The sequence below is a fragment of the Pyrus communis genome, chromosome 12, assembly GCF_963583255.1.
Source record: "Pyrus communis chromosome 12, drPyrComm1.1, whole genome shotgun sequence".
Taxonomy (NCBI): Eukaryota; Viridiplantae; Streptophyta; class Magnoliopsida; order Rosales; family Rosaceae; genus Pyrus; species Pyrus communis.
The window spans coordinates 20,484,134-20,512,125 of NC_084814.1; the positions used below are offsets into that span (position 1 = coordinate 20,484,134).

A 27,992-nucleotide genomic window follows, 5' to 3' on the forward strand; every position below is an offset into this window, starting at 1 on the left:
TATTCTGCATGTATTCTCCGATAGAGTAGGATTATTTTTCCTTCTCTCACATATTGTTTTTTTTTTTCTTATTGTTTTTATAAAAAAATCAATATAAAATGTTGACGTGACTTAACAGTAACCGTTCAAGTATGAAAGAAGAAAGGGAGAGAGAGATTAGAAGAGAAGAGAATCCTTCTCATTCTCCGATGATTTGTGAATCATCAGCAATTATCTTTTTTACTAAGGTTTTTAATTTAATTAGTCATGAACCTAAACATGAACATTGACTCGACAATTAAATTTAGTCTTGATAATTTGATACAAAGCGACATTTTACATTAAATCCATTTGAATTTGAACTATTCAAAACGAAAATTCAAATTTTAAGTGCATAGGAAAAAACCATTACCCTGGTTAAGTTCAAATTTGCAATTTAATCACGATAGTCTAAGTAATCAGAAAGAAAAAAACCATGACAAAATCAACAAGGGTTAGAAATTTTTTCTACATTTACTATTCCATAAAATAAGAATATAAATATTGAAAAAAAATGGGTATCACAAACTATGGTACCAAGGGTTTCTTCCCAGTACAAAATTCCCACCCTGACCCTTTGCTCATCTATTTGATTGACTGATATATCATATCCATGGAGGTTAAAGGGGTACAAATGCTACAAGAACCTACTTTAGTTTCTCATTTTCAAATCCCTTTGATCTGACAACCATACACACCTTCAGTCTTGGTGAACTTTCCTTTGGCTGTTCCTCGAGCTTTATTGGATCAAGTATTGTTTCTTGGGGAGTTTTTCAGAAGTTCGTGGAACTTTTTTCGCCTCTAGCGATCATTTTGTTGCCAATTCCTCGGAATCAGACAAAGCTCCATCCATTTCCTCAAAGTATGGCCAACTCTTTCTACTTCTTTTTCCGCTCTTGCTTTCCTGTTCATGAAGACGTTGTTTGATTAGTGCAATGATAAACCAAAGTAACAAGCACAAATGGAAGAAGGAACGCTGGCATTAGGGTGGATGTGGACAAACCTCATATTTCTGAACCAGGGATGCCCACAGAGATTTGCATTGTCCTGGGCTTCGGTTGATCCCATCAGCCAACAAGTTTCTAGATATCTCTTCCCAGAGGGCCATTCGCCCCTTCGCAACTTGAAATCTGCCACGCAGTTTCCCCCGCATTGTAATAAGCTTCTTAACTTCCTCAGGCTTCCATCTATTGCGTTTCACAGGCTTTGAAGGATTTGGTATTTCACTGTTTTCAGGACCATCTTTCTGTGGATGTTCCTGTTCCGCAACCAAACCATTTTCATCTTGCACTGATTTGTCACCAGTTGATAACCTAACCAATGATTTCCAAAAATCCTCCGAATCCTCTGAATCAGAAGAAAGCTTCTCTGACTTGGAACTTGAAGTAGCAGAATCTTCCTCAGGTAGGAGTCCTTCGACTTCAATGCCATCATCTTCTAGTTCGGACTCTGATGAGATGAAAGAACAAAACATACTCAACGTCAATGCTGTAAATCACAACTCCAGGAAAGAATACTAAGATATATCAGATTGACATAGAGGTGACAGTTATGAAAAGAGAAAATTCTACAACACATAATGAATGGAAAACTGAGATCAAGTTCTTCCATATGATAATATCGACAGTTACTGCTAAGAAACACACTTTACAGCGGAGTGTTGCGTATAATTACTGACTGCAGAGAGAGAGAGAGAGAGAGAGAGAGAGAGAGAGAGAGAGGGAGTAAAGGACCTTCCGTATCTTGTTGCGAGATGCTCTGTAATGTGTTGTCCTTGTCTCCATCTGCTTGTGCCCTAGTTGACTGACTTTGAAAATATGTTTGTGTCTTGCCGTCATCTGCTTGTGTCCTAGTTGACAGACCCTTATTTTGATGTCGATCATATACTTTCCTCAACTGTGACATCTCAGAACCAACATGGGATTTTCCAGATAGTCTTGCACTGACCTCATCAGCAAGAACTACTGCGGGGTTCTCCATGGCAATGGCAATGACGTCTGGCCTTTTACCACTGTACTTTCTTACCAATTTCCTCAATACCTCAGACACTGTTCTTTCCATGTGAGCCAGAGGACAATTTATGGGGCAGCTTGATAGTGCAGCGTGGGCAGCTTTATAGAGTGCATCAATAAGCTTTCCTTTGTCCAGCCATAAACATCGAGTAGTAATTTTTATCTTCCCTTTTATGCTATTTTCAGCCGAATCATTTACGTTTTGAGGGCGTAAAATTTCCATGCTTAAGACCAGAAAAACAAAAAAGAACATCAGGATGCTATCATATAGAAATTTCCACATTAAGAATATGCATGTCACATGTGTCACTGAAGAATCTATGAGATCTACCTGACCACTATTATGCCGTCTAAGGCGATTCTTAGTCTCTCATCAACACACAGTTCGCTTGAAGTACCAAATGCTTTATCACCATCACTAAACTTCAACTGTAATATAATAGTAGATTTATTAGAAATTGCTCAATTAACTTCTCATAATGGACATTAAAGCTTAACACCAACCTGCAAATTCTCTTTTCCAAGCATGGTGAAACCACTAGAAAGTACTCTTCTGTTTCTTAAATGTGAAACGCCAAGCATTTCCCCGTTTTTTATAACCTGATGCATAAAAAATTTCATGTTTTAGTATCTTAATACCATGAATCCTTCCACATTATGACCACAGACGAAAACTACTATCATGCATACTACATATGATTGGACCATATCATCCACCAAGGAAGCATCAACAGGACAAGTTCCTTGAGTATAACAAGATGAACGGATTGACTCACAGTGGTGTGATGAATGCCAGTTGATTTGCCAAGCAATTCATGCTCTTTGAGGAACAAGAGTTCTCCATGTATCGGCAGAAAATGTTGCGGCTTCACGATTTGAAGCACTTCTTCCTTTAAAAGAAAAAAAGATTCTTTCCCAATTAAAATATATATAAGATGGAGCCAAATGAAAATTGCACATGAAAGGTGAAACAAAGAAAGACAGCCATGTCTATATTGTTCTAAAAGCAAGGAACCTGCACAGATTTTGCACAAAAAATTATACGCTACTGTGTTGTTTTTCTAAATAAGAAGATGCAAAAGTGCCACTAATATCGAGTTTATTATCACCTTTCAGAATATTAGAATAAAATCCTACCATTTAAGAAATTAAACCATTTGAAATCAAAATCTTGAGATTCAAAAGACTTACCAATTCTCCGCGATACCCATGACCAGAAGTGTGCAGTCCCTCATTCTTACCCATCACTATAGTTGAGCCAAGATCTGATATGCGGTTTAACATTTTCATTACCCGAGATTCATTACCAGGAATTACCTATAAGGTAAACAAGGTCAAAAAAGCCAAATAGATCAATCTCAGCATATGCAGCGACAAAATCTATCAAAGCAGATCTCAGAATTCTGAAAAAATAGAAGAATAATTGGAAAAGATAAATATTTTAGCTGATATTCTGTGTGTAACTTCCAGTTTTGAAAATTTCAAATTTGACCATGGACCATGTTGAAATTAAACTTTGGAAAAATTTCGGAAACTTTCTTCATTCTTTCTTTTTTAAATGAAAAGCTAGATCTGTTAACCATGAGTATAGGAAACTTAATAGGGTATAGGCAGTATATGCCAATAAACAAAAGAAGTTGAAGTCTTATACATTCTTATTCATCTAAATAAATTTGGTTATGCTGAAAACTCATATAGGTGTAACTTATATGAAAAATCAATTGGAAAAGGAGGCTTATTCAATCAAGTTCTCTTACCTTAGCTGAATACAAAATTACGTCCTCTTTGGTCAGCTTGACGGAATGACTACTTCCAAATGATGCAAGATTTAGAGCAGCACGTGGTTCTGCCTGACACAATAGCATGCATCATTTGCCAGAAAAAAGGTCCAGATGAAGGTTTTACTTTATGGAACCGGGCAGCCATAGGAGGCCATCTAGATAAACTTACTTGAGAGCCAGTTGTGACAATCAGCAAATCCTTTGGAGCATAGGAATCAATATCTTCCACTTTCACCTAATTTGATGTAATAAAATAAAACTTTATGATGAGATCTCTCACTAAAGGGAGGAGCAAAGTGAACAGATGCCACTACTAATTTAGAGATAAATGATAACCATACATAACTCCAATGATTCAGTCAGGCACCCATTCTAAATCCTAAATGTAACAACCAGTATGTTTTCTAAATCCTAAATGTAACAACCAGTAATTGTATTTTCATGTCATATGAAGCAACACAAGATCTCATATGATAAGGACACGCACACATGACAAAGACTTGGGGAAGAAAAAAACATATGGGATCTACATCAGCCCATGTACAAAAGAGAAATAGAGAAGATGCATTATTACCAGGGATGATGGATCAATTGGTGCCTTCCCATCCTTCCAAGCTGCATCAAGATATGTCCTCAAGGACATACCAACGAATACCTAACAGATCATAATATAACACTTTCTTAGACACATTTTTTTTTTTCATGCTAAACTAAGGTGAAGGGTATTTTAAAGAAAAGAAGCACACTGGATTGTGTTGGATAAAGTCAGAAGAACCTACCAACTTTCTGCCGGTGAAATCAGCAGCAGCTTTCACACTTCCAAGTCGGTGTATGTTTGAAGCAAACTGAGTAGTTATAACCCTCCCTTTAGCAGCTGAAATATGCCTCAACAACGCATCTGCTACAGAAGATTCGCTAGTTGTCCTTCCCGGCGAGAGTACATTTGTAGAGTCACTCATCATCTGAAAAATAATGTACATTAGTTGATATCTTCACCTTTCCTCCATGAAAAACAGTTTTGACGAAAAATATGGATTTCATGTACTAACATCACTGGTTTACAAGATGATTCTTAATTATTCAATGTACGAACTACATGCACAATTCATGAATTAACTCCATCTTTTGTGAAGATATTTTCAACTCAGAATATTTTATATATGCCATTATTGGTTAGTAACAATATGAATCGCACATTCTAAATTATAACAGCACAAACAATTAAACCTATTTTGTCCCCAAGAAAAATCCCAGTTTCACTACCAAGTGGATCCCAAAAGATAAGAAATCAGAAAATATATAATTACTAGACTGAGGGGCAAACCAATGTTACTCCTTCTTTTGAAAGTTCTTCCAAAGCTTCACGGTCAAAACCTCTACCATCCAATGGTGACTCGTCAATCTGTTTAACATAATTCTTTATTAAGTTTGAGAATTTAATCAAAGAAGAGAAGAAGATATACAGGTAAGAAATGTTACCTTCCAGTCCCCAGTATGAAGAATTGTCCCATCAGAACAGCGAAGAACTAATCCACAACAGTCAGGAATAGAATGTGTCACCCGAATAGGCTCAATCTCAAATGGTCCAGCCGTAAATTTCCTCTTTGTTCTAAATGTCCTAAGTCTTGACGGGACAAAAATCCCATGTTCCTTCAGGCGTTTTTTAATAAGCTGTTCAAAAGAACAATATCAACATTTTGAACATTATGCTAACACAAAAATTTGAAAAAAAACCCAGGAATTGAAGAGAACAGGCATCCTTCATTACAAAAATATTCATATATGAGATACCAAAAACCTCAAAAGCAGATGGCTAAGAGCTGCAAAGAAAGTATTTTAACATTCCGTGGGAGGTCAACATCAGCAAACAACATTGTTGAAATTTACACATCATGAGAGAAACTTTTGGCTGCTGAAGTTACGCAAAAATTACCTCCATGGTAAAGGATGATGCAAATATTGGTGTATCGAGATCCAAAGCTGGGATCACCTGTTTAGAGAAAAAATACGTATTAACTATTAACTAAAATCCATGAAGACCAAAATAATAAACTTCCAGCAGAATGTGTAATTCAAAAACTTTGATACATTTGCCATATTATACAACTCTTCTTAACTAGAACAACATTTACAGTGTTCATCTTCACCAAGAAAAACACCTAGAAGTAAAAGAAACAGCAAAAATAAGTGATTTATGGAATCAATCCATTTATGATGTTTCTTTCTACAAACATAAAAAATCCAGTAGATTCATCAATAACAATTATGATATTGAGCCAAAATGGCATTTCCAAAGTATCAGAAGGAAACTTTACCCAAGGCAACGCACCAATGTGGTCTTCATGCCCATGTGTAATGACAATCGCTTCAATTTTGTGGCTCCATTTTTTGATAAAGGTGGTATCAGGTATAATCTTTTGGACTCCGAGCTCATCAAAGCTGAAATTGCATATAACATATAATCAAGGGTCAATGCATAAGTAGAAGAAAAGAGAAGGCCAATAAGGATCACTTTCAACAGGCATTCATAGAAGCAAATAAAAATAAGGATCCATTTTTCATGCACACAAATTCTTCTTTTTGAATGTATGGAACAAATGTATCCCTCCAATTATGCTGGTATTACGAAATTTGTTGAATCTAATTAAATAAACGGCATTCATAGCAGTAAAAAGTGGACAGAAGAAACCTCTAAGAAAAGATAAGTCATACTAGGCAGAAATACATCAAGTTATCACCCAGATACAATCTTTCATGAGCATAAACAATAGAAACCTAGCCTACTTCACATACTCTGGAAACATAACACCAGCATCAATCAGAATATAGCGGTCATAATTCCCAACCAGCATGCAATTCATCCCAATTTCTCCCAGGCCACCAATTGGTAAAACACGGATTGGGGGGCCCTCTCTGCCTTCATAAAATTGTTCCATCTTTCGTTTAACAGAGTCTTCCATACTTTTTCGAGGCCCTTCCATTCTTCCCGATCTTCTTACATTCGACCCACGTGTTCCTAAATGAATCAAACCAAAAAACACCCATCAAAATTATCTCCAAAAAATTTGGTAGTAAAAGATGTCTTGCTAATAAACATAGAAATTAGCATGATAGGTTGTGAGATGGAACATAACTTCCGGTTCAATTGCTTGTTGAAACAACTTATAACTATAAGATAGAACATATTCGTAAACTTCACCCACCTTTGGTCACTAAAAACATTAATTTTTTTAAACAAAAATTTAATCTTTTGTCAAAAAATGGAATGCCTAAGACAGTGCAAACCACCTAGAGAGCAAAACTAAACCCTGTTTTGAATTCCACTTAGCCCTAATTACCTGCTTCAAATTCCAATAAACTCTAAGCACCTTATCCTAACAGGAAAAATAAAAAAATAAAAACCTTGGCACCCAATTAAACTAAAGCATCATCAATTTCAAATTTAAGGTCACTAAATTTCAGAATACTTCCCAGTTTTCATATCCTTCAACTTTCCCAGCACACGCACACAAGATAAAATATAAACCCAACTTCTTAATTTAAATACCTGCTGCAGTAGGAGAGCCAGAGGAGCACGAAAAGCAGCGGCCCACGGCTTTCGGCCGCCACAGGAGGCTATAAGGGCACGGAGAGAGAACTCCGAGAGCAGCCATTTGGGCCGATACACTTGGTTTGAACGGAGCTGGGTAGAGAGAATGGTAGACAGATAAACCCCCCAAAACCCCTAATTGCATGAGTGAGGAGTTGGACGATTCGGAAGGTCCGAAACGTCGAAACGAAACCCAGGAAATCTACGTGGGTGTTGGGGTTTGCTGAGAAGCGGAAGAGGGAGGGAGGGAAGGAGAATGCAGAGTGGGAAGCGGGAGTGAGGATTTTTGTAGGCTTCAGAAATATCTTTCTTATCATTTTTAAGGAAGGATGAAGGGGATAAAGCCCTCGCACGTGTGAATGAGTTTTTGCTTGAATCATTTTCCCACCCTACATTTGTAATATAGAATCGTACTAGTATATACTTGTTTTAGTGCCTTTTTCTCTCTTACTATTACCAATTTCCTTTGAGTGAAACTAAATAAATACACAAATACAAGCGATAATAGAGAAGAGTAAGATCTTTTGTATGACCAAATAAAAAGTTAATGTTTGTCGAACAGTCATCTGATCTGACATACGAACTTTAAAATTTGTTATGAAAAATGAGAATCCGAAACACGGCCTTAAATATGACAGTACTCATGAAAACAATAAAAAAGAATTGGATTATAACTATTTTCAGAATGCCAACGACACCGCCTTGATCTTTAATCTTTTCACATAAATGTTAGAGGTTAGATTTCAATCCGTCAATTTTTGGGGTGAGCATTTGAATAGTCTAAGCAAAAATCATCTCCCATTTCTTTTGTCGACATGCAATTTTTGTTTGCTAATAGATCTTCCAAAAAACAGACTTGTAGTTGTATACGCTATTCATATTCGCAATGGAGTTATAAATTCACACTCAATCAAAATATCGTCTGAATAAATTACCAAGGTACAACAAGATAAAAGTTACACTCATCCAAATATGGTACAATAACCATTGCAGCAACTGCTGCATGAATCCCGAAGCTTGGTATCTTCCTGCTCCGGGAACTAACTCATCGAGCTCCCTGTTTGCACAAGGAGTTGTCAAATTTGGGCTGCGTGTCCCGGGAACCATGGCAGTCCGGGTTGAAGACACTGTTTTGTTTCTGGAATTGGGACAATAGGTCCCAGAAAGATGCGCCATAGATCTAATATTATGGTGACCAGCATTGCAGCGCCAAGAGCATCGATAGCCGCTCTAGGCAAGTCCCATGGATCCCCAGGCTTCTCATCAATCCTGTGCACATTAACAAGGTGATACAATGAGCATTCTAAAAGATCCCCTATATTTCTGATCAATGAGGTAAACAAAAAAGTTGTGCAGTTCTTACCTCAGAAACATGGGAAAGCTAACAATGAAGTAGATAGCATAAAACAAGGACCCAACTGTGTACATAGACGCCCGGTCCACAAATTGATAGTAAGGGAACTGCACAGAGTTAAAGCAAACATCATTGTAACGGCATCTACTCGCATAGATATTCACAAATCCTTAAACTGCAAGCATGTAATAGCAACATTATACAAATTATGTATGAGCTCCATCATATTGCAGGCATGTCATCTACCAACGGAAAGAGTGGACAAGGCCATAAGGGGTCAAATGGAATAAGAAAGGATAAGCAAGAATACGTCTAGAGGAATATGTGATGAAACTACACATGTATGAACTTCTGCATTCTACCTTAGCTAGAACCTAAATTAAGCCACATTTGGAAGTTAGGAAAAATTTACAATTATATAACATACATTAGAAATAGCTACAGTCTCCAGGTATGCGATGAAATAAGAAAGAGCCAAAATCCATGCAGCCTCAGCAACCCATTGAACTTGTTCTGGACATCCAGCAGTAAAATGGCGTAGTCTGCGAAGCGTTATATTGGATGTGACATGATAAAATAGGAAGCAAACATGTGTGAGAAGAAAGGTAGTGTGCGGTACCTGCACAGAATTAAAAAAGTTATTACAAAAGGTAGGTAGTCCATTGCAGAGCGTTTCAAGATTTCCAGCTTACATTGTTCATTTTCCATGATGGGAAAGTATACGAAGCTCCCAAAACGGTGAAGAAATAGTGGGTCCAAAAGTAATTCCCAACGTAGCTAAAAATTATAACCCACACGCTGGCCTGTTACAGAAATCAAAGTTCGGTTCTAGCTAAGCATAAAGTTATAATACAGATGAGAATGTTATATTAAACAAAGTGCTAGTGGATCGATTAGTGTAGTAAATCAGTGACAAGAAAAGAACCTTCAAATGACAAGAACAAGACTCACGAGTCGCAATGGGAAAATTTGTTTTATCACATGCTTTGCAACTTGATAAACAAATGATGAATGTATGCGCATTATACAAAGCACCAAGAAGAGAAATATCACTGCATTCCAAATAAGCGATAAGTCCAGCATAACTGGCCGCAAAAGGTATAGACTTTCATTGATAAAGACAAATCATCAATAAGAAAAAAGCTGATAATCCAATTATAAGTTTCATTGTTCGATGACCTTGTCCTAATTATGACTTATAAAGAATTTCACCACAGGAAAACACTTGCCTTCACCCAATAACGATCCTTCCAAGCCAAGCGGATATCTGCCTGCAACAATACTCGCAAAAAATTAAAACGAAAAAAGAAAAGGTTAGAACATAAACAAACTCTGGTAATACAATCCAAGCTTTCCACTCTATTGCACTAAAAGCGTAATCATACATCGGTTCTATCAGCGAATATTTACTCTCTCTCTCTCTCTCTATCTCTCTCGTATGTTGGATTAAAGTACTACTAGTTTCAAGAAAGTAATGAAGTTTGTACCGCAAGGAATATAATTCGACGCCAAAAATAAAAGGGCTAGTGGAATTGTTAATTTAACCATCATTCGATAAGTGGAAAACGAAAACTTTAAATGTTATTCCGAACACAACATTACAAATTAAGCCGAAAATTTGTCCCAAAAAAACAAAATTCAAACTGAACTTAGTACGATCGAGTAGTTACCTTCCCGACGAAGAGCATCGGCAACAAAAATGCAGGGACTGCTGAAACCAATCCAATTAGCAAATACTCCAACTCCGTAAAGCTCTGCCACAAACCCACATCAAATTTCCCATACAAAAAAATATATGGTAAAAGAAAACTAACCAATTTCACCAAAAATCAAAACCTTTTACTGCTATGGACCACAAATACATTTTGGCAACTAAAGTTTCCATCTTTTCTACAATTTTCATCGATTTTCTTCGTTATTTTGTCAGTAACCAAACAGATGATAAGGAAATCGAACCTCGTAGAGCTTGAAGGGCACGACGATTCCCAAGCAGAGAGTGAGCCAGAAGGGAGTGTAGAGAAGGAAGAAGAGCTCCCCCCATCTCTTGCTTGGATTTGGAGCCAACCATAAACTCGAATAACAATCCGATTCTTCTTTACCTGCACGCGTTGCCAAACACGGGCTTGTCAAAAACCCGGATTCGAATTCGGATACCGAAATTCAAAACCCTACTTAATTGAAGTATTTGAATTCGAGGAGTATGAACTTTACCGCCCATTTTGATATTCGGATCTTAAGAACCGGTGTTTTTATTCGGATCGGGGCGGAGCGCGGAGGCGGTGGGCGGTGCTGTGAGTGTTTCAGTGTTTCACTGTCTGAGTGAGAGTGAGCTCCGTCGTGATTGCGCCTCGAGACTGCTGCTGTTCTGTACTTCTTGTCGCTTGACGTACTTTGCTGAAGAGATTAGCTGAGGTGGCGGGTTTTGCAAAAAGGGGTCTGTTAAGTTCGGTATTTACTCATGTACCTAAGGCCCTGAAGAAAATAATCTAATTTGTGTTACAAATTTTTTTTTTTTTTTTCCCAAAATTTGTGTTACAATTAGGTTATCAAATTTGGTACCACATAAGTAGGATTTTTTTTTAATACAACGGTGTCGTGCACATTGATATATATATATATATATATATATGTATTGACAAACGATATTATCTACACTAAAGAGTAGAAAGTGGGGGAGTGGGTTAAGCTTCATAATGGGCTAGCAATAATGTGGTTCAAATTCATCTTTGGCAAGAATCGAACCAAGACGTCTCACGTACAAGTGAAAAAGAATATCACTAGATCGTAATACTAACTCGCTACAATGATTTTAATATGGCGTTTTAGCTAAAGTAGTCTATGAGCTTGGCATAACTCATCACTTTAGTCCATGAGATTTGAAATCGAAAGAAGTGGTCCCTGGGTTGGTCTACCGTCTATCATTTTGATCATTCCATAAAAATCTATGTTAAAATAAGGACCAACATGACAAAAATACTCTCAATTTAGTAAACAATTGGTCGAAATCATTTGACAAAAATTAGGGTATTTTGGCCATTTTACTTATTTAACGATGATTTTCCACAGCAAAACCAAAATAATTAATGGTGGACAAACTCAAGGACCGATTCTATTAATTTTAAATTTTAAGGACTAAAGTAAAGAGTTATACCAATTTTAAAGGCAATCTTAGCTAAAATGTCTTTTAATATTAACTTATTAGTGTGATTAATGTGTGACCTAACCTAAATTTGTCACATCTTGATGTAAAATATTTAGTTGTATTAAAAGAATTTAGAAAATAAGAAAACAAATACAATGCTTTGAACTTTTCTATGAAGATAGACTTGGTTTAAAGTTACTATTCAATAGATTATTCATTCTGTGCAAACTTCCTCTATATAAACGGTGAATATAGTAAAGTTCAAGCTTGACTTATTTTTTTGATGAATTGATTTCGGCTTGACTTGTTCTTCTCATAAGTCAAAGAAAATTTAATGAGTCAAATATGAGTCGAGCTAAATACGAACTTGAAATGTATCGAACTGTTGTGGCCTATTTTATCTTATAAGAGAAAGAATGTTGGCGACAAAGAGAGAAGAGAAAGATATATGTTTGCAGAATTGTGTTGAGGAAATGTGTGTGTTATTCTCCCCTACGTAGTGCCTTTATTTATAATAATAAGAGGAAGAAAAAATCCTTCATCCTCAAGGAATATAAATTCATATAGGAAAGAATAACTACAATCAAATCTAATCTAGGATTTACACATCACACTTAAACTAGAAAGTTTATAACACTCCCCCTTTAGTGTGTATGAAACGCCCCAATCCCGATATTCTCCGAACACCAGGATAGACACGTGTTGGCCAACATCCGAAGGTGACGAAAACCATTTATTGAATGCAAATGATGAGAACAAGGAATAAATAAGACTTATAAATTTAAATATAATGAATATGCGTTTAAGGAACGTGTTCAGAGTATACAACCAACTAAAATACTAAAAAGAAATAATATAAAATTGAATGAATAAGAGGATGGGTCCTACACCGTGAGGACTCGAATATGCTTATGCGAAAGTGCCTGAACGTTGGAATTGTATGCCTTGATTCTAAGTCCTAAAGGAGACACAAAATAAACATGAGTGGACCAAGTTGATATAAATATAATAAAACAGTTATCAACATACTAACCCCCAAGTTTTATGAAAACTCATATAACATGATAAAAATAGGTTTTCCGAAACCTAGCATGCCATGCAATGTCTCAAAACATATATCGTATATATCGTAATCACTAGTTAATGTCCAATATCCTTCCAGGTCTCATGCCAGCTCCCCGTCCCTGTGCTAATTGCCAGAGGAAAATCACCTTCAGGCCTTATGTCAGCTCCCCATCCATATGCCAATTTGCCAGAGGAAAACCATCTTCAGGCCCTATGCCAACACCGTATCCTCACCCGAGACAAAATCTATCCCTCGCCCTGTAGCGGAATAGGGACCACTAGGTAAGTACAAAACCATTGAACATACATATATTTGAAAAGCAACTTCATAGTATAAAGTCATCCATCATCTATACTATAAAGAGATATTTGAAACATGTTCAAAATATTATATCGTCATCCATCAACTATTCTATAAAGAACACGGATTATAGGAAAAATAATAATAATTCAAAATAGTCTCAATAAGCATGTTATCACATAAAACGTTTCATAAAACATAATCATTAAATCATGTTTTTCATGTATGCATTTCTGTTATTAAAACATGCATTTTTAGAAGGGGTCCACTCACCGTACACCGTTGGTACAAATCCGTGCCAAAAGGAATAACGGAACACCACTATTAATTTCACGTACATACATAAAGGGTACATTTAGTCAACTCTACTCAAATGACTTAATTTGGGAAAACGGACGTCGAAAATGGGTTCAGGACATCGGAATTAGCCTAGGAAGGGTCTAGGAAGAAACCCGAAAAGTCAACGGGCAAAGTCAACATTGACCGTTGATCGATCAAAGTCAACGATCAAAGTCAAAGTCAATTGTCGGATCAAACCAGTTTGGTCAAACCAGGTTTAGGGTTAGGGTTGAACCGACTTGGCTCGTGTGATTTAAAACCCAGGTTAAGGCCTTAGGGCCAAATAGAACTTGGGCTTCCAACCCATTTCCTTAAACCCATTATTGTCATAAGAAGGCTTATAATAAGTTTTCCCATTGAACATGTTTGACATGTGATTCCTTGAATCGAACTTAAACTTCGGGTTAGTGGATTCTCGTGTGATGATTTGAGGATACAGCACATCGTTATTCGTTTAGGTGTCCCAAACGATTATGCCAAAGTATAATTTCGTGTGTGGTCCCAGAGGTAGGGCCGGCCGTATATTGGCTTTCTATGGGGCATATAGTCGTAGTATACAGACCATTCGGGATACGCTCCATCTTCTCTAGAATACACTTCTGGCCATATGCATAGGAAGTTATGCATAGAAATTCAACTCTGTTTTCTACATAGGTTTAACCATGGTAATTACTATCTTTAATATCCTTAAAACTCAATAACGTTTTTCCCAAACTTGGAGAATAAAGTGCCTCATCAATGGCCAAAATTGTACCATTGGACAACATTATACGTGTCTTACAGTATCATTCGATCAGGTTGGATATGCCTGAGAGGGTTGTCAGAGGTGCATTTTTAGGTATGAAGTTAGTGAAATAGATGCGTTCACACAAAACAGTGTGCATGGTTGCACTATCTGCCAGACAACTAATTTTCCCACTAGTTATACCTAGAATAAAAATTAATTTGAATCGGTCACATGCATAAATATTTTAAAAACAAATATCCATTCAAAATAATTTTAAGTATTCAAGGATGGTAATTAATTAAACTTAATATCCAAAAAACAAATCACCAACAAATAATCCAAACATAAAGGAAAAATGTTCCAAAATTAACCAAAAAACAAGGGGGGGTTCGCCCATTAGGTGGAATTCGGCCCTATTGTCTAAATTTCAACTAGAAAAATAGTTTATGTCTAAGATTCTAATCTTTCATAGGTGTGGTATCCTCCTGAAAGTCAAAAACCTCCATTTTGATATTCTCCGGTTTGTCCACTTGCACAAAATTTGATTCAAACTTCTTATGACGAGAATGATATTCAGCTACAACCTTCTAGGGAGCTCGGTAAACACAGGACCAATGATCTTTTGAACCACAGTGATAACACATGTCCACATCTATGGTTTCAGGTGCTTTACCTTTATTCTTAAAGTTAGGGGCATTGGGAGCGAGGTTAGGGCGCTTCTGGGCTTTATTTCCTCCCTTAAATGGGCCTTGGCTCTGTTGACCTTGGTGGGGTTGGCTTCTGGCCGCCCCTACCACGCTCTTTTGGCATTTTGGACGTTGGTTCATGCTATAGTGTGCTTCAGACACAACAGTTGACCTGTAGGTCGAGCTTGATGACTCTTCATCAACAACTGATTCTGCTTTTCAGCGAGAAGTAAAACAGAGATCCAATCCAAAAACTTAGTGAACTTATGAGCTCTATATTGTTACTACAAGACAATATTAGTAGCAAAGAAGGTCGAATAGGTTTTCTCCAGGAGATCATCTTTGGTCAAAGTTTCGTTACAAAACTTGAGAAGTGATCGGATTTGACAAACTTCAGAATTATATTCATTCACAGACTTAAAGTCTTGGAAGCACAAATGCTACCAGTCATGTCTTGCTTCAGGCAAGAAGATGTCTTTTTGGTAATCAAAACGATCAGCCAAAGTGATCTATAGTGTTCATGGATCTTCCTCAGCAAGGTACTCAGTTTGTAATGCGTCATGAATATGTCTTCGGATGAAGATCATGGCAGTGACTTTCTCAACTTTGCGAACCAGGTTGTCCTTCTCATCTTCAATGGTGGGACGCAAATTCTTTGCAGTGAGGTGAAGCTTCACATCTTAGACCCACTTGAGGTAGTTTCTTCCAGAGACCTCTAAAGCGGTGAAGTTGAGTTTGTTCAAATTCGACATGTTCCTATCACAGAATAATGGACAAAATGTGATTAGTGTAATGGAGAAAAAATCAATCCATTCACATAGGAGTATAACATTTAGGTTCTAATAGACATGTATTGGTTAAAATTCACATGAAAAAGCTTTGGGTTTTCATGGATGATGTTTTTAAGGAAAACTTCAGTTTTCAAACAATGCGTGTTTTTAGAAATTTCAGGTTTCGAAATAATTATGAACTTCAAGTTCATATGTTCCTGCAAATAAACGCAAATATATATACATAAATATGCAACAAGAAAATATTCAAATAGAACTTCACGTCTATAATTATAGTTGAATTAATTATTTGGACTTCGGCCAAATTTAAAGTGTGGGTGAAAAATTATAAAACCCATTGGGCCTAAAATAATTAGACAATTAAACTTGGGGCCTAAAAACATGGGCCAAAGCCCACTGGTGGGCTAATCAAATATAAATTATGAGGCCCAGGCCCAAGAAAATGGGCTGGAATGGCTGATCAGGCTAAAGGGGGCCTCATGCCCAATATACCAGAGGCCCAAAACGGACGTTGATATAGTGCAGTGGGGAGCACAGATACTTCAGCAAAGTTGGGATCCGGTGTGGCACACATACATACACCAGCAGAGGTTGGGATTTCGTGTGACGTAGTGCACAGGAGAAACGGCAAGAGCCCAAAAAAGGCTCAACTGGTTATTGGGCTGGGTTATCACCAAAGCCTAAAGGGCTGGTGATGTGGGTCAAGGCTTCCAGGCACAAGCATGCCTAATAACAAGGGTTTTGTGCGAATGGACCAAGAAAAGGAATTCGAGGCCCGTTTGGGCTCGAGTTGGATCTTCAGGCCACCCCAGCGGCCCTGGGATGGGGATCCGCCGGAGATGGTTAACGGCGCTGCTTCAGGCAGTGTTCCATGGTCGATGAAAGTCTTTGGTTCATCGGAGAACCAAAATTGGACGACAGAGGTTGAATCTCAACGTTGGAGGGTGAAAATCGAAGGGATTTGAGTGAATCCGATTATAAAAAACTCACGAAATTCTAGAATCGTTGATGAATACGATGAGTTTTGTCCAAATCACACGACTGCCGGTCGTGTTTCGTTGAAAAAATCGACGGGAAGGGGACCTGGGCTTCGGGCCGAGGGTTCCATGTTGGGACGATGGTACCTCAAACTCACCATTTCGGTTATGAGCTTGCTACCTTGAGGGTCGTGGCTGGGTTGGGCTCGCCAAGCTGACGCAGGATGTTGGCTTGGTGCTGGCGGCTTGCATGGTTCAGGTCATAGGTTCAAAGAACCCTAATAATTTTCAATTGTTTATTTTTATTTTTATTTTTTTTAATTAAGTCAAGGTATATATAATTTAATGAATGAACTTATATTTGATGCAATTCATGGCAATATCAAATTCACATAATTCAATAATTATGGATATAATGCATGCACAATTTATGTATAATCTAAAATTCGAAAAAGAGTTGGGTCATGCATTATGATGAATGTTCATGTTATCAAGACTGCAAAAATATCGAGATAAAAACCGTTGTTTTGGAAGAACCTGATTGCGTGATGATATGGATGAACTAGTTTGATGCAGAAAAAGCTTCCACGTCAAATTCCTAAGCGCAGCGGTAAGAGCGTGCTGATAACGTGTTGTGCCCTATTTTATCTGACAAGAGGAAGGGGGCCAGTGACAAAGAGAGAAGAGAGAAAGATATGTTTGTAGAACTGTGTAGAGGAAATGTGTGTGTTATTCCCATTATGTAGTGCCCTTATTTATAGTAATAAGAGGGAGAAGAAATCCTTCATCCCAAAGAATACAAATTCATATAAGAGAGAATAACTAGAATCAAATCTAATTTAGGATTTACATAATCACACTAAAAAGTTTATAACACAAACCAATTTACAACCCTATTAGTAAGTTTTGGAGCCCATTGGATCAGAAGTTTCTCGAAATCAAGATTTGCTTAAGGACCTAACCGTTTACGTATATATCTAATGCATTTTCTGACTGGAAAAATTATCTGGGTGATCATTGGTTAATTACGCTAAATAAAGACATACAACCTCGACAATAAATTCTGCCGAAATGTGACTCTAACATATATGCTAATGTGGGATCTATTCTTTTTTTATTCTCTCAAAGACAAAGTTGATGAAATCTTACGTTCAAATTTCTTATCTCATTTGCACTAGATTACTTATAGATATGAACTTTAACTTATGAATTAATTGGATTACATAACGTTAACTAACGTTTTCATAAGATAAATTTTTTGGTTAAGTATTCGGTAAAATTTAAACAAAATTGTAACCGAAAAAAAAAACATATTTGCTCAAAAGTTGTCCAATTTCGAACATGGTAACCAATTTATGTTATAGGTTGTTAGTCGTCAGCCATAATAAAAAATATATTTCTATTCATCAATTTTTTTATTTTTTATTTTCCACACATTTGTTCATTTTTTATAATTGATCTTATTCAATTCGTTCGATTCGACGGTCAAAAATTAAAAAGAATATATGAGGAATTAAAATAGTTGTGTTAATAGCACTATCCAATAAAAATGGGAGGAGCTTTGATAGTTCGTGTGGATCACTTTTAGTCTATAATGATTTTTTTTTTTCAAACCTAAACGTGGACGTAAAGTCAAAAAATCATTTTTCTTCATCAAGTGACCACTTCAGTAATTGCGTTGATGTGTCTCCCCTTTATTGGGTATAGCTACCAAATCATTTATTTGCATGTCGACCACTTGGATAACATAAACCCATTCACGAGAAAAATCACACGATGCCACCGTAGTGACAGTATTTAAACCCAATCACACGTAGTCACGTGGAAAATCTATAACACATAGCAGTAGTTAATTGGCTCTGAATACATCATTGTGATATTTACACGAGTAAATTTTTAGTATACTCAGAACGCTATCATGTGATATTACTATTTCCACTTAAATTATAAAATGTGTATATATTTGTTTATTAATTATAATATATCTTAAAATTGATACATATTAATTATTTCATCACCTCAAATTATATTATAATATCTAAAATAATAATATTACATGGTTGTGTTTTTGGTACGCTAAAAAATTTCTCTATTCAAGCATCAAAGGGCTAGAACGAGCATTGCAATAAAAAAGGAACAAAAATCCCCAACTAGAATTTTCTTTTCCACGTTTTTACGTGCCATGCGTCACTCGTTCCATGCACGCCCACAGACTAAAGCCCTTTTACATGCAATGTGCCTCATATAATCACAAACTCTCTATAAAACTCGGCATCTCTCTTTGCAAATTCAGAACACAGAGAGAGAGAGAGAGAGAGAGAGAGAGAGAGAGAGATGGGAAGTGGTGGCGGTGAGGCGGTGGCTGTGTGCAGTGACAAGAGGATGGGAACAGGGATAACTATATGGAACATAGACACAGGGGATCGACTCCTTCACATACCAACCTGCGCTTCTCCTGCTCGTGGTCTTGTGTGCTTGAGAAACCAGTTCCTTGTAGCTGCTCAGATTCACAAACCTGGCTCCGTTAGCGGCGGCGCCATCTCTATGTGGAAGATGAACAAGGTAATTCTCGGAACTTTTGGACTCAATTTCAACCATCGGAGTTTGTTTAATTTCAATTATCTTGTACTAGAATAGAAAATGTGAAATGATTTCCGTACATTATTTTTCTTCCCTACACACCCTTGCGGCCATTGGATTTGGATTGAGTAAATCAAAGGAGAATCTAGGGACATGAATAAATAGAGGTGTACAGAAGGAAAAAATAAGTGTGTGAGAAGTATTTTTCCTCGGAAATTTGATTGTCTTCTCCTGTAAATTGGTATGTAAATTTGATTTTCATGTATGCATACATGGATTTGATCATATGGATTTGAGGTTTAAATTGGGAAAACGCATATTTTTTATATCTCAAATGGGTTATTTGATTTTCTTGTATATTGTTTTGTTGAAATTATTATTAGCACTCTAAAAGAGTAATCCGGCATTCTAAAAGAATCTTTCCGGCACTCCAACTCCAAAATGGTCATTTTGCGCTCCTTCCCCATAAAACATAAAGGGGAAATTGACATTGATGATGGATCTGTGTAGGATGACATGTTTGAAGTGTTAATATGATTCTGTAGTTTAACCATGGGGTTTCAGAATCGCAATTGTCTCAGTGCATTATGTGTAAATGTAGGCCTAATGACGATTAGACACTCGAAAATATGCCTGAACGAGAACGAATTGATTAGAATGGATTATATGGTCTAGTTAAGGTTTGCTATTGCTCACCTCTAAAGCCCAAAATCAAACGGGACACAAATTCATATTTGTATTAAATCTTATGTTCTGTGTAGTTTGACAAACTATTTAACTGGAGGTGCTGATCAAAAGAATATCCAAGGTTTTGTGCAAACATCGGTAGCTTAACACGTGGTTGAACCGCAAGAATGATCGATGATTACATATTCTTTGTGTAAACGACATGGTTATTGGTTTGTTGTATGCAACATTTTCGCAGCCTCAGAAGCCTATTCAGAGCTACCCGCTGGAGGCAATTGGGCCACTTTCTTGCACAAAGGATGGTCTATATCTTGCAGGTGGTGCTCTTTCTGGAAACACTTACCTTTGGGAGGTTTGTAATAACTGCCACCAATTCCTCTGCTTTTTTTTTTCTTCCCAAAATGTGTGACAAGGTAAAGAGGAAAGTCGATAAAGTCGATAATGTTGGGTCCTGAATCCTGATTACAATGAAGTGATATGTAGGTTGCTAACGGAAAATTGCTCAAAACTTGGCATGGTCATGACAAATCTTTGAGCTGTATGTTGTTTTCCGATGATGGTTCTCTTCTTGTTTCTGGTTCAGATGATGGGATGATATGTGTGTGGAACTTGATTAGGTAAATGACTAAACTTTGGATTTGCCCTCATCACTTTTTAGATGCTACAAAAATTTTCGGATAACAAGAATCTAAACGGGTGCTATTTCTTAATCATTTTGATGGCAGTTTGCTGGACGTGGAAAATGTTGAAAGCTTTCCGTCACCATTACATTATTCAATGGAGCATAAATCTTCTATAACCGGCCTGTTAACCACGTCAGGCATCTCAAGTCCAGTGTTAATATCAAGCTCACTTGATGGCTCATACAAGGTCACAAAACTCGTTTTAGTTCATGCTCCCGAAAATTGTATCTTTTGATTGATTATCTTCTTACTGAAAACAAATTGTTCTTTTGATTAATATATCTGTTGTTAGGTTTGGGATCTAGTCTTGGGAAACCTCATGCATACTCAAGTTTATCCACTAGGGATAACTGCAGTTGCTCTTCACCCAACGAAGCAGTTAATTTTCTCCGGAAGTATAGACGGAAGCATTTTTGTGAACAAACTTGAAATCGGACTGGTAGAGGATTATTTGGTTGGTGCTGAAGATCATTCACCTGTGCTAAAAGAACACAAGTAATGCAATGGTCTTTCAATTTTATTTCTTTAGATCATTGGAGATAAACGTCTCCTTTTCTCGGCGAAATCTTTTCTGTTATATTTCATTTTTGTTGCAGCGTCGTATCAATGTAGTTGTAAGTTGCAACCTAGATTCTCTCTTTTTTTCTTGTTTCGAATCTGAGAAAAAAATTAAATACCACTAGGTTCTAACAAAATAAGAGTTATTCAGTTGTGTTGTTCCATATTATGGTCTGCTTACATACCTATAATCCCTGCAGTGGATCTGTTACCGCATTAACCTTCAGCAAATCGGGTCTGATATCCGCATCTGAGGACTGCACCATCTGCGTTTGGGACATCACCAGTTGTAAAATCATCCGAAGATTCAACCATCAGAAAGGTAACCGTCGCTGATGGTCTTCTTTTCTTTTGATTTTTTGTTTTCAGTTCTCTTTCATGAGAGGGTTGAGTCCACTAACTTTTATTTTTCGTGGTGTGATAGATTACCGTTGAGAGGCATGCATAAATGTCATAGTCCGCGAGTCTACACTGGCGTTTCATAGTCCTATCATATGCATTCACATTGTTTTAAAATACAAATTATACAATGTAGAGTTTTATACGGTCATAATTGTTGGTCTCTTCTATTTTACAGGGCCTGTGACTAATCTGGCAGTGATTCCACAGTCCTCGTTGCTTCCAGTGTCAAACCATCGTAAACTATCTAATGCACTTGATGTTTCTATCCTCGACAAGTATCCGCAACCTGCAAACTCATCAGAGGAGAAAATCACTCTTTTTCCATCATGCCAACCCTCCGTGAATTTCCAAACCTTGGGTTCATGCCAACAAATATATGACATGAAGGTTTCTCTCTCTCTCTCTCTTTCTCTCTCTCTCTCTCTCTCATTTGCACGTAGGATGGTTAGCTAGTAATGTTGTGTGCTAAATGCCTAAGCTCCGATCAAGATGCAATTTAATTTTTGTTGTGAAATTTGGGCAGAAAGAGGGCACTGTTGCAGCAATGGAGATGAAATTGGAAACATGTCTAGAGGACCGAATGAGGGCGACAAAAATGGCAAAGCATGTGATGGAGATGAACAGGCATTTGCAATCACGTTTGCTAGACTTGATGGAGAGCAGATTGTCGAGGCCCAAGTCTAGCGAAATTGATTCACCTTCGACGAAAAAGAGCAAGACTGCCATGCTTGAAAACCCCCCATTGCAGCAGGAGGAAGAGAAGCCATAAATCTGCAACTCATCTTTGTTCCCATGTGTTTATTTATTTTGTCAACCAGTATAAGGTTAATGTTATTAAGATTACCAGCTTAGCAGAACTGTTTCTTGTTGTATTCGTTTTTTACTATTAGTTAAGGCTGTGCTATAGTCAACTAGCAATTCCGTCGTTTGAGGTTCAATTATCATGAATGGCGAGTTCGATACTTAATTTGTGGTTGAAGGCACCCTTAAAAAACTCGTACTTCTTCCGCCTAACTGAGTTAAACAAATCAGGTTTTTCCCTTGCTTTGGTTCCAGCCACTCTCTTCAGTCAGCTCTTGCCTTTTCAATTACTTTTATCATATGAATATTTCTGATTTTTAGAATTTTAACCACTTAAAGGGGACTCGAACATTGCTTAAAAGGCCTCTAGACGATAGAGAATTGCTTGAAGGGAGCTTCAAGAGTGAGAAAAGACTATGCATTGCTCGATCGAGGTTTCAGGTAGGCTTGCCAAATGGATTGTACTTGTCGTGTTCGTTTTGTTTTTGTGTCAAATTTGTTATTTTAACGGATCTTGTCATGTTAAATTCGTTATTTAACAGGCTCTTGACGGGTAACAACCTGACGCGTTGCGAGGTGACTCAAAACCTGATATTTTCTTGTTGTTTTATGTTGGGTTAACTGGTCGTGCAATAATTTCCCAAGCCAATAGATAGACATGGAAATGGGTCATATTTGCTGTATTCGAGTCAAACACATTATTTTAATATATCGTATCGTGTCAAACTCATTTAATGTGTTGACCTAATAACGATTCAACACATTAGCAAGTTGATCTGAAACCTATTATTTTTGTGTCGCGTTATAGAGTCATGCAAGAATTTGTCAAGCCTAGTTTTAAGTGGCTATATTTCTAAATAGAGATAGTTTTTACATACATATTTATTTTTATCTCTCAATTCTTCTTTGATTTATTGAAGTTAATGTTCAAAACTAAATATACAGGAATATAAGTCACTTAGTATTACGATTTAGCAGTATTCCTTTTCACTTGTAAGTAAGAGGTTTTAGGTTTGATTCTCGCCAAAGACGAATGTGAAACACATTATTATGGCTAACTCATTGTTCGACTTTTCCGACTCTCCTGCCCCTTTAATGTAGATAATAATATCGTTTCAGGTTATTCTTGCTGAATTATAACTAGCCCATTATATGGCTTGAACTAAAAGCCTAACCGCAATTTTTCTTAATATCCAAATATATTTTTATTAGCACATTATTGCTAGTTCATTGTGAAGTTAAGTCTATCCATTTCCCTTAGACCAACTCCAACCCTTGAAGTAAGTCTTGAATTTCCCCTTTTATTCCCCCATTTCATTCCAACTCTTGTTCTAAAATTGGGTTAAGTGTTAGAACCTAAAAAAAACCCAAATACCAGCCAAGATTTAGCCCAAAATGAGTGGTGAAGCCCACATGTGAGAGTAGATGTGAAGCCAAAATGCCCCAAAATCACTCTTAGACACGCCAGCCTCAACACCAGCAGGACTCCACCCACGTGGGCATGTTCCCGGCGTGTCGGTAGCCATAATAGCCTAACGGCTAGTTTTTGTGATCCAACGACCACATTAAATAGGTTGTTGGTTGATCTAATAATCCACGTTCAATTTTTTTTTTTTAATTTACATATTTATTGAATCAAACGGTTGATATCGAATATAATCAAACCTAACGGTAAAAAAAAAAAAAAAAATCTAACGGCCTAAATTTAAATCCAACGGCTAAAATAATTAAAAAAAATTATTTAACCCAAAATTCATCCAAATTCAGTGGTTTTTCAATATTTATCTAAACTAAATTTTTTTTAGGTGAAAATTTTCATAAAATTAATTTATGATTGTTTACATAATTTTTTTTTAAGTTAATTTTAAAAAAATTAGTCTAAATTCATTCTTTAATAATCTAGGGCTAAAATTTTAGGCTATGAGGGTTGAAGCAAAAAAACTGTTTCTGAGTTAAAACTTTAATTTTCTGGACTAAAATTTTTAAATTTTACTCCAAAAATTCAAGATAGTCTTAATGTAGATAAATCTCGTTTGTTCAAAAGAAAAGAAAATATTTTCACTAAAGAAGAAAATAATAAGTCAATATATTCACAACGATCCAAAAAAATGAGGTTAAAATACACACGTGTAGGAAAAGACAATAAAAAACAGAATCTTCTCTGCTGCAAACGCTGTCTTACGGTGGGTGGGTATTTTCGTCAAAGTATAAAAAAACATCGTATTGGTTAATCTTTTCCAATTTTTAATTTTTTTTTTGGTATAAACCTCTTCAATAAAACCCAAAACCGAGGGACGCTCGCCGACAGAGAGCTACTCAAAGTCTCAAACTACACAACCACCGTCTGTTCGCTCGCCACTCCTCACCATCCGCCGTTGTCGCCGCCGCTAACCTCCGACCACGTAAGATTCCCTTCTTCTTCTTCTTCTTCTTCCTCAGCAAATTCTACTCTTGTTCTCCGTTTAATTTCTATTTGATCTCAGCCGCCGCCACCGTGGCCATGTCCGCCCGCTCCGCCGCCAACCTCACTCTTCACGCTCCCGAAAGAGGTACATTTTCACTTTCCTGCACTGAGGCTGATTAAATTCGAGAATAAAATTTAACTTTTCTATATTTAGAACAATTTGATGAGAAATGAGCAGTACCCAGTTACTTAAATGCTGAATTTTGATGCAGAAATAGTTGGATTACAATTTCGTGTTATATTCTGATATCATTGTGTATGATTTGTTTTTGTTGTACGAGCAGAATCATATCCATACCATGAGACAGAAGTCTCCGGGTCCACGAAGGAAAGAGGGTTGCGTGGCAAATTGAATAAGGTTGTCCTGGCCTATAGTGGTGGCCTAGACACATCAGTCATTGTTCCGTGGTTAAGGTATGCCCCATTTTGTTTCTTCCCCGAAAAGGCCTTCAAGTGCTTATGTCTCTTGAGAGTATTAAACTCATCATGTTTGGATTCAAATATTGAAAGTTCTAGACTTTTGTTGACGAACAATAACTTTCATGCATTAGAGGCATGATTTGCACCCATATCAAGATTCCAATAGGTTTTGAGATACTTTGATTGTTGTCTTGTCATACTTTGTGATGGAATCGTTGATATAATTGCTTTGGACTGCAACTGATAAGGACCAAACATAACGACATCTGATGAAAGATTACTGGAATTCCATTTGGATAGTTCTAGTTCTCCTGTGTTCTGCATGCATCCTCATTTATGTATTCCAGGCACCATTTCCCTAACTCAATGCTAATGCATATTGATGCATTCTACATGGTTGATATACGACCTTTTAATTCTGATTGTTAACTTTGTCGTTATTGTTTGATACTTTTTTACTTGCAGGGAGAACTATGGTTGTGATGTTGTTTGCTTCACAGCCGATGTTGGTCAAGTAAGTTAGAAGTAGCAACATCTACTTCAAAGTCAAAAGTTTCTTGTTTCATGCTATGTACTTTAAGATAGTCATTATTGGTTTGACTTGTGTGGTTGCTACCTTATTCCAAATCATTAGGGTATAAAAGAATTGGATGGTCTGGAAAAGAAGGCCAAGGCCAGTGGGGCTTCTCAGTTAGTAGTGCAGGATCTAAAGGAGGAGTTTGTAAAGGACTACATATTCCCTTGCTTGCGGGCAGGTGCAATATATGAGAGGAAATACTTGCTGGGGACTTCAATGGCCCGCCCTCTTATTGCTAAGGTGATCTCTCAGTTTGATTTTCGGAATGCTCTGTTAGTTATAAATTCATTACCTCTGTAGATTGATACATCCACAATCAAGACAAATGTAAAGAAAAAGGTACTACCTTTTGAATTTCTTGTGAAATGCTTACGCTCTTCTGACGTCTTAGCAGCTCAATTTGAGAATTTTGACCACGTCAATGTCATGATAAATCTATTACTGTTCTCATTAGACCAAATAATATAACTATTACTTCATACAGTGACATTTTTTGGGGACAAATTTTATACAAATGATGAAACAGGCCATGGTTGATGTTGCGAAAGAAGTTGGAGCTGATGCCGTAGCTCATGGATGCACCGGGAAAGGAAATGATCAGGCATGCCTTCCAATTCAAAGCGTTTAATATTACAACAACTCATGTACTCCTTCTGACACAATCTCTCTTGTCTGTTTAGGTTCGCTTTGAGCTGACATTTTTCGCTCTCAATCCCAAACTAAATGTTGTGGCTCCTTGGAGGGAGTGGGATATTACAGGCAGAGAAGATGCTATTGAATATGCTAAGAAACATAATGTGCCTGTCCCAGTGACAAAGAAATCCATATACAGCAGAGATGGCAATTTATGGCACCTTAGTCATGAGGTAAAGTCTTACAACTCTCTTTTTTTGTCTGGAAATTGCCAACTTTTCATATGAAATCTTTCTGATTGAGCTCTAAAATTATCTCTTGCCGTTTGTCTTCATGATGATGGAATTGATCAAAGGGTGACATTTTGGAGGACCCAGAGAATGAGCCTAAGAAGGATATGTTCATGTTAACAGTCGATCCAGAAGATGCACCAAATGAACCTGAGTAAGTTCCACCTGATATGTGTTTTAGCTCTTACTGCGTACGCTGAGTATGTATCTAACCCATGCTCTCATTTCCTATAGGTATCTAGAAATCGGAATTGTTTCAGGAATTCCGGTTTCAGTCAATGGGAAAGAACTTTCACCGGCCTCTCTACTTGATCATCTAAATCAGATTGGTGGAAAACACGGAATTGGCCGTGTGGACATGGTTGAAAACCGGCTAGTTGGCATGAAGAGCCGTGGAGTCTATGAAACTCCCGGAGGCACCATCCTCTTTGCTGCTGCACGAGAGCTTGAGTCTTTAACACTGGACCGAGAAACAATGCAAGTTAAAGACTCGTTAGCCCTCAAGTACGCGGAGCTGGTGTACGCAGGCAGGTGGTTTGACCCACTTCGGGAGTCATTGGATTCATTCATGGAGAAAATCTCTAAAACAACCACCGGATCAGTAACTCTGAAGCTGTACAAGGGTTCGGTTACTGTGACGAGCCGGAAGAGCCCATACAGCCTGTACAGGCAGGACATCTCGTCGTTCGAGAGCGGGGATATATATGATCAAGCTGATGCTGCTGGGTTCATTAGGCTGTATGGCCTTCCCATTAGGGTTCGAGCAATGCTCGACGCTTGAAGGGCGAGTCTTCAATGGCTATGTTAGTTTTTGTTTGTAATGTTATGTTAGCCAGTTGTTTTAGACAAGAATTTAATTGTGGTTCAACTTCGAATTGTTTGTTTTAATAAACAGAAAACGAGTAATTATATAAAGGCTTTAATATGTGAGTAATTGTTGATAGTAATCTCACTTATTTGTTAAATTCACAAATGGAATTTATTATAAAATTGCAATTAAAATAAAACTAGGAGACATTAAGATTTTAAAAGATGCTAGTCGGGCAAATGGTAGGAGCCTAGGCATCTAGGCAGGGATCTAGATCTTTTTTTGATTGAATTTATTATGTTCTACT

At 37.1% G+C, this 27,992-nt stretch overlaps 4 protein-coding genes across 7 annotated transcripts; 2 read left to right on the forward strand and 2 right to left on the reverse strand.

The window, feature by feature from the left end:
* Window positions 1–484: 484 nt before the first annotated feature.
* On the reverse strand, window positions 485–7,674 carry LOC137710840 (ribonuclease J-like). Of its 3 annotated transcripts, none has more exons than XM_068449978.1 (17): window positions 7,359–7,674; window positions 6,605–6,827; window positions 6,127–6,250; window positions 5,745–5,801; window positions 5,291–5,482; window positions 5,145–5,213; window positions 4,591–4,773; window positions 4,386–4,466; window positions 3,981–4,046; window positions 3,788–3,880; window positions 3,222–3,347; window positions 2,807–2,920; window positions 2,535–2,630; window positions 2,362–2,459; window positions 1,752–2,254; window positions 1,022–1,467; window positions 485–922 (listed from the first exon to the last, which is right to left on the reverse strand). In XM_068449978.1, the coding sequence occupies exons 1-17, from the start codon at window positions 7,543–7,545 to the stop codon at window positions 827–829; spliced, it is 2,754 nt and encodes a 917-aa protein (XP_068306079.1). In that variant the 5' UTR covers window positions 7,546–7,674; the 3' UTR covers window positions 485–826. The 3 variants fall into 3 exon arrangements, with proteins under 3 accessions (XP_068306079.1, XP_068306078.1, XP_068306080.1); XM_068449977.1 differs by having other exon boundaries at window positions 5,136–5,213; XM_068449979.1 differs by lacking the exon at window positions 7,359–7,674 and having other exon boundaries at window positions 5,136–5,213; window positions 6,141–6,250; window positions 6,605–6,777.
* Window positions 7,675–8,229: 555 nt separating this feature from the next.
* On the reverse strand, window positions 8,230–11,108 carry LOC137711033 (cycloeucalenol cycloisomerase-like). Of its 2 annotated transcripts, XM_068450228.1 has the most exons (8): window positions 10,966–11,108; window positions 10,711–10,853; window positions 10,425–10,508; window positions 9,984–10,025; window positions 9,447–9,557; window positions 9,182–9,373; window positions 8,764–8,861; window positions 8,230–8,669 (listed from the first exon to the last, which is right to left on the reverse strand). In XM_068450228.1, exons 1-8 carry the CDS (start codon window positions 10,970–10,972, stop codon window positions 8,477–8,479), a joined length of 870 nt encoding a protein of 289 aa, XP_068306329.1. In that variant the 5' UTR covers window positions 10,973–11,108; the 3' UTR covers window positions 8,230–8,476. The 2 variants fall into 2 exon arrangements, with proteins under 2 accessions (XP_068306329.1, XP_068306330.1); XM_068450229.1 differs by lacking the exons at window positions 9,984–10,025; window positions 10,425–10,508; window positions 10,711–10,853; window positions 10,966–11,108 and adding an exon at window positions 9,706–9,962.
* An 8,008-nt stretch (window positions 11,109–19,116) lies between these two features.
* Window positions 19,117–22,461, forward strand: LOC137710139 (protein ROOT INITIATION DEFECTIVE 3-like). Its single transcript, XM_068449090.1, has 8 exons — window positions 19,117–19,344; window positions 20,288–20,401; window positions 20,533–20,666; window positions 20,775–20,919; window positions 21,025–21,227; window positions 21,491–21,612; window positions 21,868–22,079; window positions 22,216–22,461. Exons 1-8 carry the CDS (start codon window positions 19,117–19,119, stop codon window positions 22,459–22,461), a joined length of 1,404 nt encoding a protein of 467 aa, XP_068305191.1.
* A 2,294-nt stretch (window positions 22,462–24,755) lies between these two features.
* On the forward strand, window positions 24,756–27,811 carry LOC137709691 (argininosuccinate synthase, chloroplastic-like). The gene is made up of 9 exons (XM_068448674.1): window positions 24,756–24,895; window positions 24,977–25,042; window positions 25,242–25,371; window positions 25,843–25,891; window positions 26,012–26,194; window positions 26,481–26,555; window positions 26,635–26,820; window positions 26,943–27,031; window positions 27,112–27,811. Exons 2-9 carry the CDS (start codon window positions 24,994–24,996, stop codon window positions 27,656–27,658), a joined length of 1,308 nt encoding a protein of 435 aa, XP_068304775.1. The 5' UTR covers window positions 24,756–24,895; window positions 24,977–24,993; the 3' UTR covers window positions 27,659–27,811.
* Window positions 27,812–27,992: the final 181 nt, after the last annotated feature.

Coding starts and splice junctions, on each gene's coding strand:
- LOC137709691 (XM_068448674.1), top strand. CDS start 24,994: ATGTCCGCCCGCTCCGCCGCCAACCTCACTCTTCACGCTCCCGAAAGA. Junction 25,892..26,011: donor TCACAGCCGATGTTGGTCAA/GTAAGTTAGAAG, acceptor CCAAATCATTAG/GGTATAAAAGAATTGGATGG. Junction 26,195..26,480: donor CCCGCCCTCTTATTGCTAAG/GTGATCTCTCAG, acceptor ATGATGAAACAG/GCCATGGTTGATGTTGCGAA.
- LOC137710840 (XM_068449977.1), bottom strand. CDS start 7,545: ATGCAATTAGGGGTTTTGGGGGGTTTATCTGTCTACCATTCTCTCTAC. Junction 4,774..5,135: donor CAAAAGAAGGAGTAACATTG/GTTTGCCCCTCA, acceptor ATTATTTTTCAG/ATGATGAGTGACTCTACAAA. Junction 3,348..3,787: donor TAATTTTGTATTCAGCTAAG/GTAAGAGAACTT, acceptor TTTACCTTATAG/GTAATTCCTGGTAATGAATC.
- LOC137710139 (XM_068449090.1), top strand. CDS start 19,117: ATGGGAAGTGGTGGCGGTGAGGCGGTGGCTGTGTGCAGTGACAAGAGG. Junction 19,345..20,287: donor CTATGTGGAAGATGAACAAG/GTAATTCTCGGA, acceptor ACATTTTCGCAG/CCTCAGAAGCCTATTCAGAG. Junction 20,667..20,774: donor TGTGTGTGGAACTTGATTAG/GTAAATGACTAA, acceptor TTTTGATGGCAG/TTTGCTGGACGTGGAAAATG.
- LOC137711033 (XM_068450228.1), bottom strand. Junction 10,026..10,424: donor CGATGCTCTTCGTCGGGAAG/GTAACTACTCGA, acceptor GTATTGTTGCAG/GCAGATATCCGCTTGGCTTG. Junction 8,670..8,763: donor AGCTTTCCCATGTTTCTGAG/GTAAGAACTGCA, acceptor TAATGTGCACAG/GATTGATGAGAAGCCTGGGG.